Source organism: Sinocyclocheilus grahami, unplaced genomic scaffold, assembly GCF_001515645.1.
Source record: "Sinocyclocheilus grahami isolate Dianchi unplaced genomic scaffold, SAMN03320097.WGS_v1.1 scaffold277.1, whole genome shotgun sequence".
In the NCBI taxonomy this organism is placed as follows: domain Eukaryota; kingdom Metazoa; phylum Chordata; class Actinopteri; order Cypriniformes; family Cyprinidae; genus Sinocyclocheilus; species Sinocyclocheilus grahami.
In genome coordinates this window covers 1,587,378-1,610,389 of record NW_015505456.1, presented here as the reverse complement: position 1 = coordinate 1,610,389, position 23,012 = coordinate 1,587,378, and the positions used below count along the sequence as shown (strand labels likewise).

The 23,012-nt window shown below is 36.7% G+C and overlaps 1 protein-coding gene, 1 non-coding gene and 1 pseudogene across 2 annotated transcripts; all 3 read right to left on the bottom strand.

Annotated features, from left to right (window-relative positions):
* Nucleotides 1-315: 315 nt before the first annotated feature.
* On the bottom strand, nucleotides 316-389 carry trnar-ucu (transfer RNA arginine (anticodon UCU)). Its single transcript has one exon. It is a non-coding gene; the product is annotated as a tRNA-Arg (tRNA).
* Nucleotides 390-2,951: 2,562 nt separating this feature from the next.
* Nucleotides 2,952-5,785, bottom strand: LOC107600074 (succinate dehydrogenase cytochrome b560 subunit, mitochondrial-like). The gene is made up of 6 exons (XM_016291856.1): nucleotides 5,705-5,785; nucleotides 4,858-4,917; nucleotides 4,666-4,767; nucleotides 4,466-4,527; nucleotides 3,930-4,093; nucleotides 2,952-3,188 (listed from the first exon to the last, which is right to left on the bottom strand). The coding sequence occupies exons 1-6, from the start codon at nucleotides 5,719-5,721 to the stop codon at nucleotides 3,084-3,086; spliced, it is 510 nt and encodes a 169-aa protein (XP_016147342.1). The 5' UTR covers nucleotides 5,722-5,785; the 3' UTR covers nucleotides 2,952-3,083.
* Nucleotides 5,786-5,927: 142 nt separating this feature from the next.
* On the bottom strand, nucleotides 5,928-21,057 carry LOC107600107 (sodium/potassium-transporting ATPase subunit alpha-2-like; annotated as a pseudogene).
* Nucleotides 21,058-23,012: the final 1,955 nt, after the last annotated feature.

Below are 23,012 nucleotides of genomic sequence, written 5' to 3'. Positions count from 1 at the left end.
GCTGCATCTCTTCAAAGAAAAATTGCTATTTTTTACCGAATTAGAAGTGTAGGATAAAAACTACAAAAATCAAGAATACTATTGCAAGTTACCAAACCGTTGCATACCGTAACGGTTGCAAACCGTTTTTTAAAGTATAATAAATTAACGTTGTCTTATTGTTCTCATAACGAATGGTTTATTGCTAGGCATGCACAAGAGTGGATTCATTCACAAAAATGTAATATACATCGCATCCTCTGTGACGGATGAGCATCATAAGACCTATTTAAGCATCAAAAAAACCACCATCCTGCGATGGCGTCATTACCGACTCATCTCTGCCGGGACTCGAACCCGGAGCCTCTGGATTAGAAGTCCAGCGCGCTATTCCATTGCGCCACAGAGACTGAGCCACAGGATGCAGTGTAAAGCGAGCTCATATTCTGCATCAGTACCGCATCCTGCAGCATCAGGACCAGCACCCTGCGCGTGCTGTAAGTGCGTCACGTGTCGCTAGGGGGCGCACGCGCTTCTCTCGTCTGATGTCGTGCTGCAATGGCGGACAGCCGCCCTCAGCATCCGAAAGAGAAATAATCATGATTTATTTTGATCACTTTTTGAAAACGACAATCAAGTCTCAGAAACTCTACAAATCCTCTATATTATTTAAATTAGGGTGACCATACGTGCCATTTTCCCAGGACGCGTCCTGATCAGGATTTCTATATTGCCTAAAATATCTAGGTTTAGGCTTTGCTTGCGTGTGCAGACCGATCGGTGTATGACATCAAAATACCATACAGACGGTTCCTTATGCTTTCAAAATGCTCTCGAGGTACTTTGATGCCATACACATGATATCATAAAGGCGTTAAATCATTTGTTTGTATTCTGTCAAAAATGGAAAATAGGAAACTATTTACTTTGTATTAAATTAACAATGAATTCTCTTCAACAACAGAGTACTGTTGAATGTATAAATCTGAAGAGAAACATTTTCAATTCAATTTGTACAGCACTTTTCACAATAAATATTATTACAAAGACGCTTTGCAGAGAATAGTGCCATACAGCCTCGTGGAGATAAAGGTAACAACAGAAATAAGAAATTCTGTAATGTACAGTCATTCATGACCATATATATAAGCTGCAAGGAAAAAGAGATGAACTGCGTTTTAAAATATATACAAGGAGAGAGTGAGGATGCATATTTGTTTTAACTGTTAAAACCTATGGCAATAACAAAACAAAAATAGTTCCTTGTTCCTTTTTAGTGAAGAGGAAGGGAAGTGATGAGAGATGGAGGATTCCAGGATGGAGTTTTTCAATAAACATTCAGTGTAGTGATTGCATGTAGTCTGTAATCCAATCCATTTTACGACATTACCATTTAAATGAAAAAAGCCCACAGCAATCCTTGACATTACCATTCAGGTGAACAAGATTCAAGGAGAATAATTTAACCTGTGCAGCCAGATTTAGGTTTATTTAAAATACTAACAAGATTCTAATCACGCTCTCTTATTAGCGGTTACTACGAAACATCACCGGTACCATCATGATGACACATGAAGGCAACAGATATAAATGTTTTATATGCATTGTCTTAAAAAAGTATCATTATAGATGCAAATGCAACAGGAAATTGAATGGAGAAAAACATTATGTGAGTCATACTACGATCTTCACCTCTTCATAACTGAGTCATGCTGGGAGGAAATCACATTTGTCACATATTGTACCGAGTCTAGAGGTTTAATTGGTGAAGGGCCTTTGCTACCCAAAGTGATTTTTCTTAAACTGAAGTGAAATCAAGCACAAGTCAACATTTTTGGAACTACTGCAGTGACACAACAAAACAAGGCAAATGCTCAGGCCACTCCTCATATTGTTCATTTTAAATGCCAAGTTTAGTGCTATGCCCCTCTTTTTCAGTTTAGCAATGTGCAAGGCATTTAACATAAAAAAACACTTAGGATATTTTTTGGGTTGATATTTTTTATAATTTTTTTTTTATTATATTAATGAATTTGGTCCTTATAGACCACTTCTAAGACACATAAACAAAACAACACCACTTTCTCCAAGTCCACGTCTTCTTCATTTGTGCGTCTCACTCAGTCCTCTCATGTCTATGGATTTACATGGCAGCAAGACTGATCGATGTGAGAACAGTCAGAGCAACGACAATGTAGCCAGACCGATAGACTTCAGGAATCTTAAAACCCTTCCCAAGATCCCACGCCTGAAAGAAAGAGACAAAGAGAGATATGAATTGATTTATGGTCATTATATTAGGGCTTATAAAAAAAGGAAATGAATTACATGACATGCTGAATAATAAATCGATTGAATATTTGTATTTGCAGAGAACAGACTAATTGCTAATTCATTATTTTGGCAGATGAGAAAAGCAGTGAACAGACATGGAAAAAAAAAAAAAGTAACATACACTACCGTTCAGAAGTTTGGGGTTGCTACGATTTATGTCTTTGAAAGAAGTCTCAACAAGACTGCATTTATTGTATCAAAAATGGAATAAAAAGAGTAATATTATGAAATATTATTATTATATAAAATAACTGTTTTCTGTTTCAATATATTTTTTAAAATGTAATTTATTCCTGTGATGAAAAGCTGAATTTTCAGGTTATTTTCTTATTATTAGCGATGTTAAAAACAGTTGAATGGAAACCATGCTCATTCAGTAAATTCACAGAAAATTCAAAAGGACAGCATTTATTAGCAAAAACAAAATCTCATTAACTGAAATCAAGCACAAGTCAACATTTTTGGAACTACTGCAGTGACACAACAAAACAAGGCAAATGCTCAGGCCACTCCTCATATTGTTCATTTTAAATGCCAAGTTTAGTGCTATGCCCCTCTTTTTCAGTTTAGCAATGTGCAAGGCATTTAACATAAAAAAACACTTAGGATATTTTTTGGGTTGATATTTTTTATTAATTTTTTTTTATTATATTAATGAATTTGGTCCTTATAGACCACTTCTAAGACACATAAACAAAACAACACCACTTTCTCCAAGTCCACGTCTTCTTCATTTGTGCGTCTCACTCAGTCCTCTCATGTCTATGGATTTACATGGCAGCAAGACTGATCGATGTGAGAACAGTCAGAGCAACGACAATGTAGCCAGACCGATAGACTTCAGGAATCTTAAAACCCTTCCCAAGATCCCACGCCTGAAAGAAAGAGACAAAGAGAGATATGAATTGATTTATGGTCATTATATTAGGGCTTATAAAAAAAGGAAATGAATTACATGACATGCTGAATAATAAATCGATTGAATATTTGTATTTGCAGAGAACAGACTAATTGCTAATTCATTATTTTGGCAGATGAGAAAAGCAGTGAACAGACATGGAAAAAAAAAAAAGTAACATACACTACCGTTCAGAAGTTTGGGGTTGCTACGATTTATGTCTTTGAAAGAAGTCTCAACAAGACTGCATTTATTGTATCAAAAATGGAATAAAAAGAGTAATATTATGAAATATTATTATTATATAAAATAACTGTTTTCTGTTTCAATATATTTTTTAAAATGTAATTTATTCCTGTGATGAAAAGCTGAATTTTCAGGTTATTTTCTTATTATTAGCGATGTTAAAAACAGTTGAATGGAAACCATGCTCATTCAGTAAATTCACAGAAAATTCAAAAGGACAGCATTTATTAGCAAAAACAAAATCTCATTAACATAATAAATGTATTTTTATTCATTTAATGCATCCTTGCTTAATAAAAGTATTAATTCCTTAAAAAACTCTTACTGACCCAAACTTGTGAACCGTATAAGTCTTAATTTCACACTTTGATCACATATTTGGTAACATACAACTTGTTACACTGTCATGAGTCATTATCACAGCAGGAAAGAGTCTGAATATACTTCATCTATTATTTATATGTGTGTGTACCAGATGCCGGATGCCGTTGAACGTGTGGTAAGCCACTGGGAAAGCCAGAGCAAATTTGCTGAAAGCAAGAAACTGGGGCCCAAAAGTCATGGAGTGAATCAAATCAAGGTAATATGGGTAACTCTCAGGTAACACCAACGCAGCAAGTGCAAACGCAGAGATTCCTGAGACCAGAAATATCAACATCATTATTTATAATTAATATGCAACCATGTAGTCAGGAACACCAGACGATAACTATAGTGATAACTATAAAGTTTTAGTCCACATCACAGCTATAACAATAACAACACAGTGGAAAGACGTAGTTGGAATCACTTTCAGAATCTTTTTTTCCAGCTGATGAACGATAAAAACACTGACAGCCAATCAGAATCCACCTGACTTTAAAGTGCTTGAGCATTTAAAGCGGCAAACAACAGGATAAACAGAATGCTATCGTGCTTTGATGTGGATGCTAATATATTTATCATTATATTTATTGTTCTGACATCCTTTAAACACATTATTGAAAGTCAAGGATATATGTTAGCTACCTGAACTTAGTGCTACGCCTGTTCCTCTGTGTGAGATAGACATCAACATGGGGATAGACCACCTGAAAACACCAAAGCCATTCATTCAATGCATTTTTTTGGACAGTTTAGTTACATTCCGTTCAAAACTCATCACATTTCTTTTAAAACCAACATCCTCTCACATAACACTCCCAAGAAGCAGATGTGTTAACACTCACTTGTAGATGCTTATATGTGGTGAGACAGGTCGGTTGAGTCGTGTGTTTTTTGCCCAAAACTTGTTCATTTCCTCGTTTGCGGTAGTTCCCATAGGAACCGCACTGAAAAAAAAATGAACAACAGAAGGATCTTTATACATGAACATGAATTCTTCATTTGAAAATGTGTTAGGAAAACACAAAAATTCTCACTGTCTGTAGAGTACACCAAACTGTGACCGTGACAAACACTGACCCTGCCGGGCCACCGTCCTTGAACACAGAGGAACCACATATTTTTCAGGCAAGTATAAAACTGACACATTTAAGTATAAACGCACATTTCCATACAGCTAAAACTGTGCACCAGGGACACCTAGGTATTCTGTACATTAGAAATATCCCAACTCTGGCCTTTAACTTGTCAGATAACGTTAGTAGTGTAGTGTACAGGACCTTTTGGTAATATGGCCTTGCACACTTTAAACACAACAACAGCACAGACCTGGCATATGAAGATTCACTGCTTGCTTGTTTATATAAATCACATAACAGGACATAAGTAACGTCTTCTATATTTAATCCTTAAAATCTCAGCAATCTGCTAATGGAAGTCAGTGCATATGACAGGACTCCAGAGACGAGCTCAGACATATGGACATTACAAATAAAGTGACACACCACACACTACTCAAGAGTTGTTATTTAATTATCATAACTGATTTGATGTACAGAAGATTCTGGTGGCAAGAACCTTACAGACAGTATGAACAAACACAGCAGAATAAATTATTGCTATTCTTATTTTTAAAGTAACCTGGTGTTGAAAGAAAAATAAACGGACTGAGAATAAAAACATAAAGCATATACATGACTATAAAGATTATAGTAAATCAAAGTGCACTTGTAACATATACAATACATTAACAACATCAGCAAACCCTCAATTTTACGACTATCAATCTGCCAGCTAAAAAAGAATGTCACAACGATTAATTTCACCTCATACAAAAGAAAAAGCAAAACTGTCACATTTTTAAAATGATATGTTCGTACTGACCTTAGAAGCAACGCCATGTTTTTTGAGCTTGAGTGTTCGGACCAGACGCAGCCGGATGCGCTATGCCACAAAATAGTTCACAAGCCGCCGCCATTTTGGTAAGGTCAGTACATACGATATGTGAGGTCATTATAATAACACTGTAGTCAGCAGTGTTGGGCATGTTACTTTAAAAAAGTAACTAGTTATAGTTACTAGTTACTTCTCATAAATACTAACTGAGTTAGTAACTGAGTTACATCATTATTAAAATTAACTAATTACCAGGGAAAGTAACTATTGCGTTTCAAATATGTTCAAATATGTCAAATAACTTGGATGCCCCCAATGTTAAATATGTTAAATGAATGAAATTATATTTTTACTAAATAGAAAAAAATATTATTATAAAACACCAATCTACACTATTTTAATGTTGCTGTGGGACAATGTGAGAGACACCTATCAAATTCAATATATTATTGTAAATATTATACAATAATCCCCAACAACCCCCTATGGACACCTTGGCAATAGAATTGCCATTGGCTAGTACATTTTTTGTTTACTTACCAGACTAATATTAAATATCTTATATAATATATATATATCGCTTTTATTTCTCCCCTTTCCTATTACTTGTTTCGCTTCTGTTTAAGTTTGTATAACTATTTCTTACTATGTGTAAGTAAGTTGTTGTTTTTTAGCATGTGTGTTTGGCAGTGTTATTTTTTAGGATTACTGATAATCATTTGTATGCAAATATCACACTCCTGAATACGCTCACAAATACACACACACACACATACTGACTTCATGCCCTGTTGGAAGACGGAGTTCCTGCGTGTCTTGCAGATGATGAGGTCAGCCCACTGCACCACAACAATGCTGGCGAAGAACGAGGTGTGACAGGTGAACTCGATGATCTTACGCTGCTCGTAAGTCTGAAACATACATATTTAAATAAATACAATGAAATACAAACATTTAAAAAATAATGTTTCTGTCTGCACATATGTCCTGTAATTGTTGTTAATAAATAATAATAATAATAAACAGTCTAATAATTTGCAGTTTAAGCCCGTTAAATGTTAAAAACTATGGGTTACAAATAAAAAAAACATTTTGGTAAGAATATGCAAAAAATATATATTTCCTTTATGTCGACACATAATTTTGGAGTTCACTGTGTAAATCTATTTTATTTTGTACAAATTTATCAAAATTAATTCCATGACTAATTACAATTAATCATATAAACCTATTTGAGTAATTGATTTAAATTTTTTTAAATGATTCACCAGTATTTTTTGAAAGAAAAAATTACAAAAAATACAAATAAATACAAAATAAATGCAAATAAAAATATTAAGCAGCACGACTGTTTTTTTTTAATTGATAACAATAAGAAATGTTTCTTGAGAAGCAAATCAGCATACTAGAATGATTTCTGAAGAATCGTGTGACACTGAAGACTGGAGTCTGACAATTCAGCTTTGCATCACAGGAATAAATTACATATTAAAATATACTTAAAAAAAAAAGAAAACCGTTCTTTTAAATTGGAATAATACTTTACAAAATTACTGTTTTTTCTGTATTTTTTAAAACATTAAAGAAATTAATGTGTGTGTGTGTGTGTACCTGTTTTTCTATTCTGGTGGGGACTTAAACCTGGATACACACAGACTCATGGGGACTCGTGTCACGGTGGGGGAATAAATTGAGGTCCCCATGGGTAAACAAGCTAATAAATCACACAGAATGAAGTTTTTTGAAAATCTAAAAATCTAAAAAAACCATTACCCCTATGGAGAGCCCCCACAAGGATAGCAAACCAGACGTCTGTGTGTGTGTGTGTGTGTGTGTGTGTGTTTACCCATTGCTGTCCATAGGCGTCCTCCAGGTCATTAACTGCATGATCGTCCCAATCCAGTCGAATTCCCAGCAGAGTTTGAGGCAGAAAGCCGTTCTCAGCCATGATCACAAAATAGGTGAAGAATCCTCCCAGCGCCTGGATCATACCTACACACAAAAAACACAAATACGTGTAATTGCTTTTATCCCTGCAGAGCATGAAAAGCTATTTTATTCACAATATTAATTAGAAGCACAAGGCCTATTCACCCCCCTCACATTTCTAAAGTGTTTTTTTATTGACACTTGAAATCTATTTGATTCTTCGTAAAATAAGTTCCATGATTATTGAGCATAAAAATGTGTTTGTACTTACCCAACACTATCCTGTATTACACATATAAAACAAAGTAATAAGTAGTTAAAAACAGTTTTTCCCCTTTTTATCATGTCTTCTTATTTTGATAGCTCCGCCCCACACATACGTACGCAACTCAGGTAACAATTAGTTCTGGACCGGGTGTGCCTCCTGAAAAGTGAAGATGCGGGCTTTTTGATCGTCCCCTGGTGGGTGGCTGGCTGCAGTGCAGGTCATAAACCCCGCCATGATGCATTTATTTAGTCAAAAATACAGTAAAAAAAAAACTTTCATACTGTGCAATATTATTATAATTTAAAATAACTGCTTTCTATTTTAATGTTTCCATTTTAAAATGTCATTTAATCCTGTGATGACAAAGCAGAATTTTCAGCATCATTACTCGTTTTTATGATAGAATTTGATTTTAGCTAGTAATTTGATACTATAAAAACGGGGCGTATCGTTATGGTTGATTGGGTCTGCGGGAGTTTGGGCGGGAGTTTGATACCGCGGCTCCACCTTATGACACTACTGTGCAGACTCTGGCTCCAAATGACGTCATTTACTCAAGATGGCAGCGACCATACTGCGATGCTTTTGGCTTCACTTTTCTATAGTGGAAGGAATAGGAGACGTGTCGTCCATCTTTTTTTACAGTCTATGGTTCTGTGAAACAAAGCAAAACCAATGTTACACCGTGTCTACACTGGACGCGAGCGGCGCGGCACGACAAAATACTATAGAACTCATTATAATCAGTGATGCTGTCTACACTAGATGCAGCGCGGCGCGACACGACAAATCCCTCACAGAAAACTGCTGCTGTTTTCTATTTATGACGTATTGACACAAATTTCAAATTTCAACGGTCGCTTTGTCGCGTCCAGTGTAGACAGACTTTAGCTGTTGCGGTGCGTCGCGACAACTGTCGTGTCCGGTGTAGACAAGGTGTTACTCACCTATCGAGAAGAAACAAAGCAACCTCGGCGTCCAATCGCAGGCCTTCCGCTCCTTGAGTTCTCTCCAGAGCTGGAAAGCTGATCCGATATTTACATGGGTCCTACGTCTTGCCTTATCGTACGCCTTCTTTTGTTCTGCAGACGTTTTCCTCTTTTGTTTTTTCTCCGCCATCTCTATCTTTCTGTCGTCGCTCGGCTCGGCTAATGTACGTCCTGTGCACTGAGCGCTCTCTTCTCTGCATCATGAGTAGACACGCCCCTTACTGCTGATTGGATACAAGTCTTTTGTTCTGCAGACGTTTTCCTCTTTTGTTTTTTCTCCGCCATCTCTATCTTTCTGTCGTCGCTCGGCTCGGCTAATGTGCGTCCAGTGCACTCTTCTCTGCATCATGAGTAGACACGCCCCTTACTGCTGATTGGATACAAGTTTGTTTTGGTACTCTGCCCGACTCAGTTTTCTAAAGCATTTTTGAGAAAATACATACCCCACCTTTAAATTTGGTGATCCAAAACAGTGAAACTAATCAACATTCAGGCAAAAGTTTGTTTCAAGAATAACCACATTGCTGATGTGATCTTATCGCTGGCACACCCACAGCACATGTGAGCTATTAGTCTTATCGGCGAGGCATATCAGCATTTTTTTTTTTTAAATCAGCAGATGGCGATGTTTACATTTTAAGATTTTATCGACTGATTCCGATAAAGTTGCGATACTATCATGCGAATAGTGCTTTTGCATTTTTTCCAACAACATGAACAAAAAATGACGTACCCTTTAAGAAACACCTGCTAAAATGAATGTAAACATAAAACTTCCAAAGGTCTGATATTCCAGTCTAGCTTGCATTCAGTGGAATTTGTCATGTGTAAGACATCTAGGTGTGTGATATTTTAATATTCACAAACACACACACCTGTCTCTGGCAGCTCTCCACGATGATGAGTTTTTGTTGAGGTGAAGTGCGAGCAAACACGATCTCTGTGTGGTTCCTCAGAATATCATCCAGATACTCGGAGCTCATGTCCTTCAAGTCTGAACCATGAATCACACAGGCCTTAGCGTCTCTGAAAGCACACACACACAGAACAGTGCCCAATTCCATTATCTGTGAAGAAGCAATAAAAGCAGATAAAAACCCATTCAAATAGATTTAGTTTACACACACACATGCACCCAGACTCTCAAGCAAACACTCAAAAGAGACCGATTCACACACACAGACCGTGGATTGACTTGGCTGAGAGGTATATTAAGTCTTTCAGCGATATCCTCCACTGTCTCGTTGCCCTCAGAGATAATGCCCACGCCTTTAGCAATGGCCTTGGCAGTTATAGGATGGTCACCCGTTACCATGATAACCTGTAAATATGGATTGTGGTCACCATTGACATTGGACATAAAATGCTGAACTGTAGATAAATGGATGGAGGAAACCTATAAATGGATACCTTAATGCCAGCGGAGCTGCATTTTCCTACAGCATCTGGCACTGTGGCTCGAGGCGGATCGATCATGGAGATTAAGCCCAGGAAACAAAGCTGGTTGACCGGGAAATTCACATCATCACAGTCAAACTCAAACCCCCTCGGAAACTGTGAGGGAGAGAGGAACAGGTGGCAAAACCCTGAAAGAGAGAGAGAGGTAGAGAATTAAAGAAGGAAGGAAATAAAGAGGAAAAGAGGGAAGTAAGAACTCACCTAGAACCCTCTCTCCCAGTCCGCCCAGCTCCATGTACGCTCCCTGAAATGCGTCCTTCCAGTCATTATGGTACTGCACCTACATTACCAATCACCCAATAATCACAGTTATTGATTAAAGATGAAAATGGCTGTCAATAATCATCACAGATATAAATCACAGCAATGAAATTGACGGATCAACAATAATTACAGCTAGTAATCAGAAATAGGAATTATGATGTATCATAAATAATCACAGTTATTAAATCATGTTTGCTTATTGCCAATTTAGTATAATTTTTTATACTATTAGTATTTATTAATATTTTGAATGAGCTTCTATTTAGTTGGTTTTAATTTTAGTTTTAGTTTAAGTTATAGTAATTTTGTTATATGTTTTTTTCCATTTTTATTTTTAATATTTCCATTTAATGTTAATCTATTTTTATTTTAGTTTTAGTTTTAGTCATTTTAATCATTTTTAACTTACATTTATTTTAATTCAGTTAGTTTAAAGGGCAACATTTCTAATTTCATTAAATTTTTTAAGCTCAAGTCTTCATCTAACATTTACTTTTATTTAATTTTATAAATGTAAGTATTATTTTATACTTATTTTATTTCAAATCCTTTTAAAGTGCCCCTATTATGGGTTGGGAAAGTTCATGTTTTTGTTTTGGGAGTCCACAACAACAGGTTGACATGCATGCAAGGTCAAAAAACATTTTCATTGTCTTATAATATGTATTTATTTTTACCTTATTTGCTCAACGACTCCCAAACGATTCGTTCAACGATTCATTTTTCCAAACTCCTCCTTTGCCTGATGCTAATCTGCGGTGATTGGTCCGATGACCCAGCCTGTTGTGATTGGTCTACTGCGTGCAGCACATGTGAGAAATGGAACGCCCATCATGTTTTCCTGCGTCTGCGCACGCAACAAGTGGGCGGGCATAAATATGCTAATGTTTCATGTTGACGTCATGCTAAAGATTCGTTTTAAAAACGACTCATTTCAGTGACCCCTAGTCGACTCTTTCTTTTGAGAGATAATAACTTTATACACGGTGCACTTTCAGATTTAAAACTTTGCAGGATGTTTTCATTTACTTAGAGTTGTGTTACACACTGCATGAAAGGTAATTTTCAAAAATCCATAATAGGGGCACTTTAATAGTTTTTTAGTTCACAATAACAATACTGCAATAATCACATATATTAATCACAATTATTGAATTATGATGAATAGTTAAAGCTCTTATTAATCAATAAAAAGTATGACGTCTCATCATTAATCACAGCTATTGAAGTTATTTCTGTTCTATATATGGCTTTCATGTATCAAGCTCTGGTATTGATTACCTGTCCAGAATCCTCTCTGGGGCTCCCTTCATCACCAGCAGGTGTCCAGTGGGACTGTCTTCTATCTCGTGAATAGACAGCTAAGAGAGAGAGATGGGGATTTATATCTTAATCGATATGTGTATGACATCGACATCATTTGTTTGTTTAAAATCTTTACAGCTTCGGCTATGGGTTTCTTGTAGGTGCACCTGGTATTTGTTAGTTGAGTTGAATGGGATTTCTGCCACTTTTCGGTTGTTGTCTCTGAGTCTGAACACAGCCGGACGAGAGCTCGACACATTTCAACAGAGCAGACTCTGATGCATCACCTGCTGTGTCCCTCTACAAACACACAGAAACTCACAACGTCACAAATCAAACAACAATAGAGCACAATCCCTCATCATAATTATAATTAATATCAATGTACATTGCTGTTTGAAATTTCGAGGTCGGTAACATTTTTTATGTTTTTGAAAGTCTTGAAGTCTCTTAAAATAAGTTTTCTATAAAAATGGACATTTTAAAAAGTAATTTATAGATGTCAATGATGAAGTTTCAGCTGCTATTACTTCAAAAATCATTCTAATATGCTGATTTGGTGTTCAAGAAAGATTTCTCATTAGTATCAATGTTGACAGTGAGGAGCGTTATTTTTTTCCCAGTGTTTTTAATGAATAAAAATCAATGCATACTTGCTGAATAAAAGTATTAATTTCTTTAAAAATAATTTAAAATCTTGTTGGCTCCAAACTTTTGAATGGTTGTGTATGTGATGTATTACCTTGCGCACAGGAATGTTCGCTTGTCCAGGTTTGAAGACAGCACGGTTACAAAGTCCTGCCACTTGAGACAGAGAGAACCATGTAGGAGAGCTTTTATCAAAGCAACAGCCTACACACACACACACACACAGAGTGACATAGGAAAAGAAGAGATTTGATTAAATGTGCTCAAACAGATATACAGATGTATGAACAGATCAAGAGGAGAATTATCCCTGTAAATGTTCAAAGATATCATAACATTGCCCATTTAGCAAATGCTTTTCATCTAAAGCGACCTAACATATGCTAATTACCAGGAAAGTGTCCTTAGAGGATTATGGGTAAAGTGCCTTGCTCAAGGACACAATGGCCACTGTAATTGTGATCAGCAACTCTAATTAACTCTGGAAGCTTAAATTGTGTCCTAACCAGGCATGCTTTCATCAACAAAAAAAAATTCTGTCTGCACTGAAACCGAATATGCTGTGGGTTCTGACACAAGCAGTCAGATTGTATTTGCAATAGATCTGTGTGAAAAAGAGACTGAAAATCAAGACACTATTTACTGATTAAACCTATGTGTCTACTACTGTGGATCTCAAAGCATTCTAACCTGATTGGTCCTCGGTGGTGTCGGCATCATGGATCTGGTTGTCAAACCACATGTGAGCGACAGTCATCCGGTTCTGAGTTAAGGTTCCAGTTTTATCTGAGCAGATGGTGGATGTGGAACCCAGAGTCTCCACAGCTTCTAGATTCTTCACCAGACAGTTTTTGTGAGTCATGCGCTTAGCAGTCAGAGTCAAACACACCTGAGAGAGATTGAATGGAGTTAAAGGAGAGACGACAATGCGTCATGGTCTTTCTGCTTTTTGAAAAAAAAATTTGTGGGTCTGTAAAAATCTATGGCAGAGGGAGCCTTACAAAGAGAGAAGGATTAAAAAAATAAAAAGAATAAAAGAATGAGGAAAAAAAAAACTTCTGTGTCTCAAAAGCTTGGGGTTGGTAAGATTGTTTAATGTTTCTGAAAGAAGTCTTTTGTGCTCACCGAGGCTGCTTTCATTTGATACAATACGAAATATAACTGTTTTCTATTCAAATATATTTTGCTGTATTTCTGTGATGGCAAAGCTAGATTTTTCAGCAGCCATTTCGCCACATTTTTCCAGGATTCTTTTATGACTAGAAGGTTCTAAAGAACAGTATTTATTTTAAAAGAAATCTTTCGTAACATTAAAAATATCTTTACTGTGACTTTTGATCAATTTAACACACCCTTGCTGAAAAAACGTACTAATTCGAATTGTAGTGCATATGAATGTCACAATATGTGTTTGTGAGATGGTCTCACCGTGACAGTAGCCAACAGGCCCTCAGGAACATTGGCAACAATAATACCAATGAGGAAGACGACGGCCTCCAACCAGGAGTAGCCCAGAATGAGTGACAGGATGAAGAAGGACACACCCAGGAAAATGGCCACACCTGTGATGATGTGAATGAAGTGCTCGATCTCCATGTTGATGGGCGTCTGACCCACTTCCAGACTAGACGCCAAAGTCGCAATGCGGCCCATCACTGTACGATCACCTGTAGCGATCACTATGCCATGGGCTGTACCTGCACATACAAAAAGGAAATTCGAATTGTAGTGCATATGAATGTCACAATATGTGTTTGTGAGATGGTCTCACCGTGACAGTAGCCAACAGGCCCTCAGGAACATTGGCAACAATAATACCAATGAGGAAGACGACGGCCTCCAACCAGGAGTAGCCCAGAATGAGTGACAGGATGAAGAAGGACACACCCAGGAAAATGGCCACACCTGTGATGATGTGAATGAAGTGCTCGATCTCCATGTTGATGGGCGTCTGACCCACTTCCAGACTAGACGCCAAAGTCGCAATGCGCCCATCACTGTACGATCACCTGTAGCGATCACTATGCCATGGGCTGTACCTGCACATACAAAAAGGAGTGAATGAATTAATGTGCTAAAGAACAAATAATTGATCGTTTGAATGAATGAACAAATTAACAAATAAACACACTCATTATTATGTATGAATGAATAAAGTAATGAATGAAGGACTGACCTTCAACACAGTTGGTGGAGAAGAAGCTGATGTTTCTGGTCTCCAGAGGGTTTTCATGAGTAAACTCTGGAGAACGGGTCTGAGGTTCTGACTCTCCGGTGAGAGATGAGTTATCCACCTGAGTAAGACAGACAGGAGATACAGAAGAGAGGATGTTCTCTCAGGCTTCTTACTAAAACTATAGGTTGATAAACCAAGCTGATCTCAGATCTGAGATCTTCCTCTTAATATCTATCTACATCACTTGCACTCTCTCTACCTTGCAGCCGCTGGAGGAGATGATCCGAAGGTCTGCTGGGATTCTGTCTCCACCCTTGATCTCCACCAGGTCTCCCTGAACCACCTCTTCTGCATTGATCTGAAGTTTCTCTCCCTCACGAATCACCAGAGCTTGCTGAAAGAAATAAAGTCCATTCCAAAGTTCCTCAAACATGATGAAGAAAAGTTATTTGGGAAGAGGCCTAAAACAGTGAGCATGTCAGAACAGAGTTTGTAATATGCAACCTACTCTATGAAAGAAACACGTTCACATATATCTGTATGAGTGTGAATATTTATAGATGATATATCAATTTACCATGGGGCCATTTTTGGTTATTCAACCATAAAGATTTTTTTTATGTTTTTATCATTTTAGTCTATTAATTATTCTTATATGAATTTATGCAACCATGTATGTATGTATTTAAAGTAACTTTAATATGACATTTTATAATTTAATTTAAAATGTAAAATGTATTTATAATTTTAAATAATTTTTAATTTAATTAAAAAATTCAATTTATTGTGCTTTCTTTTATTTGAGCATTTATGCTGTATTTAATTGTAAAGTTACTTTAAAATGACAACATTTAACTTAATTTGATATAATTTAATTATACTTAATAAAGTAATTTAGCAAAAGTGAGGGGAAAATAAGAATAACAAATACATTTTCATCTTTTCCTTTACCTTTTACTCTTTTATATTGCTCTTTATTTCTTTACTTTATTTCACCATATTTATTCTCTGTATTGTCTATTTCTGTACCATATAAACTGTTGCAATATTGTAACCAGCATGCCAACAAAGCTAATTCTGAGAGAGGGGGGTGGCGGGATGACATGTGGTTTCTTTCATAAGTTAAGAAGGATTTACATACATTTATATAAATCATACATTGGGCTTTTAAATGTTAAAAGGGATTTACATGGATTTATGTAAATCATATAAAATATTGCTCATAATGGTTTCCGTTTGGGATTTGGTATCATTTACATTTATTCATTTAGCAAACACTTTTATCCAAAGCAATCCACTGCTGTTATCACACTAACCTGAGGCACCATGTTTTTGAACGAGTCCATGATCCGGGAGCTTTTGGCTTCTTGATAATATGAGAAGCAGCTGGTTATGATGACCACAGCAGATAGAACCACACCCAGATACAGCTGCAGTAAACCAAAGAGAGGGAAACACAAGTCAAGGGTCAGGGGGTTCAAAACGACTCACATTTTTTTTGACTAATAAGGTTTAAGCTAAGACTCCACCACTCTTTTTTCATCTGTAAATATACTATAAAAAAACAACAAATAGACAACCTTATGCAAAGCTACTGACATCATGCAGTTTATTTAATTATTCTTTCATTTCTGAGTCTTTACGCTGAAATGCACCTGTAAACTTTCGTGACCAGTATGCAAAAGCTGTTGCCATCTAAATCATTGCAAAGGTTTCTCGTGGAATTTCAATATAAAGTGACATGTGGCCAAGTATGGTGACCCATACTCGGAATTAGTGCTCTGCATTTAACCCATCCAAAGTGCACAAACACAGCAGTGAACACACACACCGTGAACACACACCCGGAGCAGTGGGCAGCCATTTATGCTGCGGCGCCCGGGGAGCAGTTGGGGGTTCGGTGCCTTGCTCAAGGGCACCTCAGTCGTGGTATTGAAGGTGGGAGAGAGCACTGTACATTCACATTCACATTCACTCCCCCCATCTACAATCCCTGCCGGTACGAGACTCGAACCCACAACCTTTGGGTTATGAGTCCGACTCTCTAACCATTAGGCCACGACTTTCCCCAATGTATAAGCTTAAAGATATAAGCCCACCAGCCACCACAAAAGCTGCCATATTTTAACCACATTTGCATGAAAAATAGGCATTAACATTGCAAAAGAACAGCATAGTCAGCCCATTTTAAAGATACACATACTGCCAGTCTTAAACTAAACAGTTTAGAATGGGTAATGCACAAAAATCATGGTGTAAAAGAGCAAACACAGTTAAATGATCCTTAACTTCACATTTTCATTTATCACTGACCCTAAACTGTCCCACAAGCAGCTGGGAGCTCAGTCCACAGACTGGGACTCATTCATCATACTGGATGTGGGACAGCAGAGCTAAAAGCAATGTATCCACCTCAGTCGCCAACATTGTGCGCAGCAGGTTTTAATTCCCCTCTGGTGGAGTGAAACCAATTTAACTCTTCATTTTTGTGATTTCCTCTTTTAATCGGCTTAAATATGGATTTTACAAAACTTAGAGATTTGTACTTGCACAGGTATTAGTTAAATATTAGAGACATATGAGTACTTTCAGGCCTACTACTTTTATGAATTATAGTGAATGAATGACTCATTTGTGATACCAGCATCTCCTTATAATGAGGGTTGTTTCGGATTTGAGCAATGAGTAAGTGGAATTTTTAAATAGGAAACTAGAGATTTGTAAAAAGGAATTACTTAAATATTACAGACATATGGGTTGCTTTACTATGAATTATATTATTTAAATTTTTATTAATAATTGTTTGAATGACTGATTTGTGTTAACAGCATCTCAAACTTTTTCAACATCTTAAAACTTGTTTTAGATTTGCTCAATAAGCAGGTGGTATTTTTAAATATTAATTCCTTTCACAGCTAGATGAAAAATAGTTTCAATGTAATTTTATTTAAATGCACAATGCTACACTACAGCACACATCTCCTACAATAAGCTCAAATAACATTTAGACACTAGACAGATCTTACATGAGCACCACAAGTCAGTGTGTCTGGCACAGGCCACAGCTCTCACTTACAGTCTTATTGGCTGCTTAATAAGCCCTCTCATTCTCATTGGCCGGATAGTTAGTGCACTCACATTGCCATTGACAGGCTCATCCTCAGTGGCCGCCTGAATACTGTAGGCAAAAAAGCAGAGGATGGCACCGATCCAGAGCAGGATGGAGAATCCTCCAAACAGCTGCTTATAGAACTTCACCCACTCTGGTGTGGTTGGCGGGGTCAGTGCATTCGGACCGTCGCGGGCCAGAATTTTTAGCGCTCTCTTATGGGTCAGACCCTGGTGGGATGGAGACAAAGTTTCTCAAGATACCCTGCAGCAACTCTGAAGATTCCCTGCTAATAAATATAGCTTGAACCAGTCTAAAGTGGTTTACTGATCTAAGGTGGTCAACAAGATGGTGGTTTTAGAGAGGTTTTGGGCATTCAGCGGCCAGGCCATGATCAGAGACCAGGGCAGCTTTTTCCAAAAGCATTATAAGGCTCGACTGTGGTTTTACCTCTACTGAGGCTTACAATGTTTTGAGAAATGCAGTCCAGGTTAACTAGGCTGGATAAAAAAATTAAACTAAACTAAACTAAACATAAGATAACATAAGATAACATTGCATAAAATTACATAAAATTGAATTAAATAAAATTAAATAAAATTAAATAGCAAGCTTCTTAATGCGCTTAGAAAATCAAGCCTTTTAAGTCACTTAAACACAAAACCACAAAGCAGGAAAACAATTGGTGGATACCAGCTAGACAAGCTTAAACCAGTAAACTAAGCTGCAGCAAAAAGTTACAAAATATCACCTAATAGCTAAAAATGTTATATTTATTTAGCTAAAGCTGTTAGTGGGTCAGAATATATATTATTAAAGCACTTAATAATATATATTCCAAAGCCTTGTTAAGTTGGCTGCTTGAATGTGCCGGTGGGTAAAATGTCATCACGATTAGAAAAATATCCGATTCATTATTGCAAATGTCGAGGGTGAAAGTAAAGATGACTCACTCTGGTAAGGTCAACTCCATAACGAGTACTGAGCTCATCTAGAGACAGCTCATGATCATCCTGTAGAAACACATACAAGAACATCAGATATAATACAACACTTCATGTTTGCCAATTAGTTGGATCATCAAATTGTATCACATTCTTTTAGAGACAATTTCATTGTTTGATTTCTAATTATCATCTCTTACACTCTCATACCTGCAGGCTCACACACTTTCTCTCTTTTTTCATGAATACATAAGCACAGACACAAAATAATAACTTCTTACCAGTGCCACCTCTTTCTTCAGCTCATCTAAATCTTTATCTTTCATCTTTCTCTTTCCTCCCGTTGGAGCAGCCTCAGGGCTGCTTTCATGCCCGGTCTGAGACAGAGAGAACAATACCCAAAGAATAAAATTTTACTCCTTCATAGCTTATGAGACTTCTCGGTTTCATATATAAATTCCCACTTTTTCTATTTTTATTTGTAATGAATTTGTAATACATCACAGGAATAATTTAATTTGAAACTATATTAAAACAGAAAACACTTATTTTAAATTGAACAAATATTTCACAATATTACTGTTTTTGCTGTATTTTTGATTAAATAAATGCAGCATTGTTGGACATAAGAAGATTCTTTCAAATCATTAAAAAAATCTTCATATACTACTCAAAAATTTGGGAAATACTATATATATTAAGTCTATATTAGGTAAATATTAAGAAATATTTTTACACATTGCTATCTAGGGGAAACAAGTGCACTATTAATAAATCTTCAGCTGAGATTTTTCTTTCCTAAAGGTATATTCATATCATGTTTGCACATATTTGTTAATTAGTCTGCTGAATATTTATAACTGAATCATAACTTTTCACCTGAAATGTAGCTCTGCACTTAACACCATAATATTAATGCAGTCATAGTCATGCCTTTAAAACTACATACGACAAGCTATGTAAAACTATGACAGATCTTTGACAGTGTTATCAAACACTGAGTGTGCCTAAGCATATCGGTTCATGTAAAGTAGTGTACTTCATGCTCATGTTTGGCAGGAAAAGTGTGCGGTGTGCTGACACACTTGGAACAGGGTGTCATGGAAATCACCTGGTCCTGTCACTCTTATTCAGCTGTGACTGAATGCGTGTGTATCTGACACGAGTACAGATAGAGCAGCATGCGGAACAGAGAGAAGATCATTCATTACGCCTTAAATCAGACCCCTTTTCGGAATGAATTCATATTAATACCAATCAAACATAAGCCAGCCTGATCTATCACACCTCTCGGTCTCATTATGAGGATACAGACAGCATCTTATCAGTAAAATAATGTTCAGATAATCACATACATCTCGGATCTCACAGACAGACAACAACTTATTTTTTCTCAAACATTATAAATTAGATGCAGCTTCCACTGTGAATCTCAGAAAAAAAAACTGTCAGGAAATGTTCAGGTCATATTTTCCCACCCCAGAATTAAACATCAGTTATAAATTAATTTTAAACTTTTGTTTGCATTGTGACATATTATGTAATTCATAAGCCCCATTTCTCCTTCCTCAATCATTTCATTGTCATTACAGCAATGTGAAAAATGTTTTAATGTTACTTTTTTATTATATTACATTATTTGTTCAATTGTAAATTAAATTTGTTATTCAATAATACATATATATTTTTTAAATTGTTATTAAAAGTGGGATTTGTAAAGCACAATTGTAAGGAAACATAATGCTGATTTAATTTTTTTAATTCTTGTACTACGGTAATAAGACTTTTTTTTTTTACATTATAGCAATAGTACGAATGAAAATTAGCTTAATTGTCTTAAAAATAATGTCATAACATTAATCATTTTAATGGTTTTAAAAACATTATTTATTCTCTTAAATGCAAATTAGACTTACATTTTTGTTCTTTAAATTTTGTTATGGCACATCACCCAAACATTTCCTTGTGATATTTACCTTCCACCTCCTTTCTGTCACTTATCTCCCACACAAACATATTCTTACATAATCATGCTGTATTCATAAGGAACACTGTGATACTAAACAATACATTATTTAAGGGTACATGACACTCATAACAATCTGTAAGTGAAAGAAAGAAAGCCGGCAAGAGAAAAGGATAGACAGAATAATTGATGAAGCACCACAGGAAGACACACTCACCCCTTTTCTCATGTTCGTTGTTAATGAACTGACACCCAGATTTCTCCCACTCTCCCCACACATGTGTGGAAGACACTAGTGTTTTTTTGGGAGGTAACATACCCATTCTCCACCTCATAACACACACACACACACACACACACACACACACACAGCCCGTTCTCTCCCCCCATTTGTGCCTCAGGGTAACCCGAAGCTCACTTACCACCCCCTGCCCTTAAAAACTCATAGACACACACACAACCTTCATGCCTACGGCTCTGTATACCTGCACCTGCTATCGCTTTCCCCTTCTTTCTCTCTCCCTTATACACACTTTTATTATCATCATTAATTTTATGCTTGTTAGAAGGGCAAAGGAAGCGAGACGGCCTGAATTCTCCATTACAGAGATCTGTTGGTGATGATGTAGCTTGAGGATTTCTTTGCCATCTAAATCAAGCCTTGAGAATGTGGGAACTACAACTGCCATCAACATCTCTGCCAGATCCATTAAGTACCGGACCAGAGAGAGCAGCTGCTCTCATGACCCCGCTGTGCCCGGCAGTGATACTCGGCTGACGAAAAAAATCAGTGATAAATCACATGAACTTCACGTGCTACACTATTTATTGTCTCTGTGGAGGACATTTCACTTTTTTCATTTCTTTTTCTTTTCAGGCTAATGGTTTATAGATCAAAATGGTCTAAACTTTGCAGAGACAGTCTGTGTGCACTGGTTATAGTGTATTATTATGTACTTAATAAAAATTATGTAGTTTACTGACTGTCTCTTGAACACTTGACACTAAAATATATAGATATACAGTGCACTGCAAAAGTATTCATAATTTCTTCACGTTTTGTTATGTTGCAGCCTTATGTTAAACTGCTTTAAATTACTTTTTTCCACATCAATCTACACTCCATACACATTGGCAAAGCACAAAACAGATTTGTGACAACTCTGCAAATTTATCATAAATAAATCACTGAAATAAGTACACTGCATAAGTATTCTGAATAGCTGAAGCACCTTTACAGCCTCAAGCCTTTTTGGGCATGATGTGACAAGCTTTACACATCAACATTTGGCAATTATCTGCCATTCTTCTCACCTCTTCGCCTCTGAAGTTCTGGCAGACATTTTCAGGTTTCTCCAGAAATATTTGATTGGGTTCAAGCCCAGGCTCTGGCTTGGCCACTCAAGTACATTCACAGAGTTGTCTATAAGCCATTCTTGCTGTGTGCTTCGGGTCATTGTCCTGTTGGAAGGTGAACCTTCTGCCCAGTCTGAGGTTCTGAATGCTCTGGACTGAGTTTTCATTACGGCTATCTCTATATTTTGCCGTGATGAGTTTTTCTTCTACTCTGACGAGTCCCTGTCGCTGAAAAACAGCCCCACAGCTCGAAGCTGCTACAAGCACACTTTACTGTTAGGATGGTACTGTGCAGGTGATGAGCAGTACCTGGTTTCCTCCAAACATTATGCTATGAATTGAGGCTCAACAGACAGTTTTTCACAATCTGAGAGTTCTTTGCTTTGTTGCAAAATCCAAGTGGGTTTTCATGTGTCTTCACTGAGGAGAGGATTGAGTCTTGCCACACCACCATAAAGACCGGATTGGTGGAGTGTTGCAGTGATGTTTGTCCTTCTGTAAGTTTCTTTCATCTCGACATATGATCATTGAGCTCAACTAGAGTGACCATCAGCTTCTTGGTCACCAATCTAACCAAGGCTCTTCTTTGTCAATTGCTCAGTTTGGCCAGGAAGCCAGCTCTAGTAAGTGTCCTAGTCGTTCCGAACCTCTTCCATTATGGAAAGTGGAGGCTACATGCTTTTGTGAACCTTCAGTATAATTATTGGATATTATATCAAATTCATTGATGTGTGAACCTGTTGCCCCATGTTTTTCTCGTTACAAAGAAGTGTATTAAGCATCTAATTTTGATGTTTACTTAATTTTGTATGTTTATTGCTAGAAACATAAGGGTTTTAAAAAGTAAAACAGGGTTTAAACTCCATAGAAAATAGAATGAAAAA

Bases quoted from the DNA above. Each gene is read 5' to 3' on its own strand.
- LOC107600074 (XM_016291856.1), bottom strand. The intron at 4,768-4,857 runs GTGAGAATTTTT...TTTTTTTTTCAG, and splicing joins TTTGGTGTACTCTACAGACA to TGCGGTTCCTATGGGAACTA. The intron at 3,189-3,929 runs GTACACACACAT...TCTTTCTTTCAG, and splicing joins TCAACGGCATCCGGCATCTG to GCGTGGGATCTTGGGAAGGG.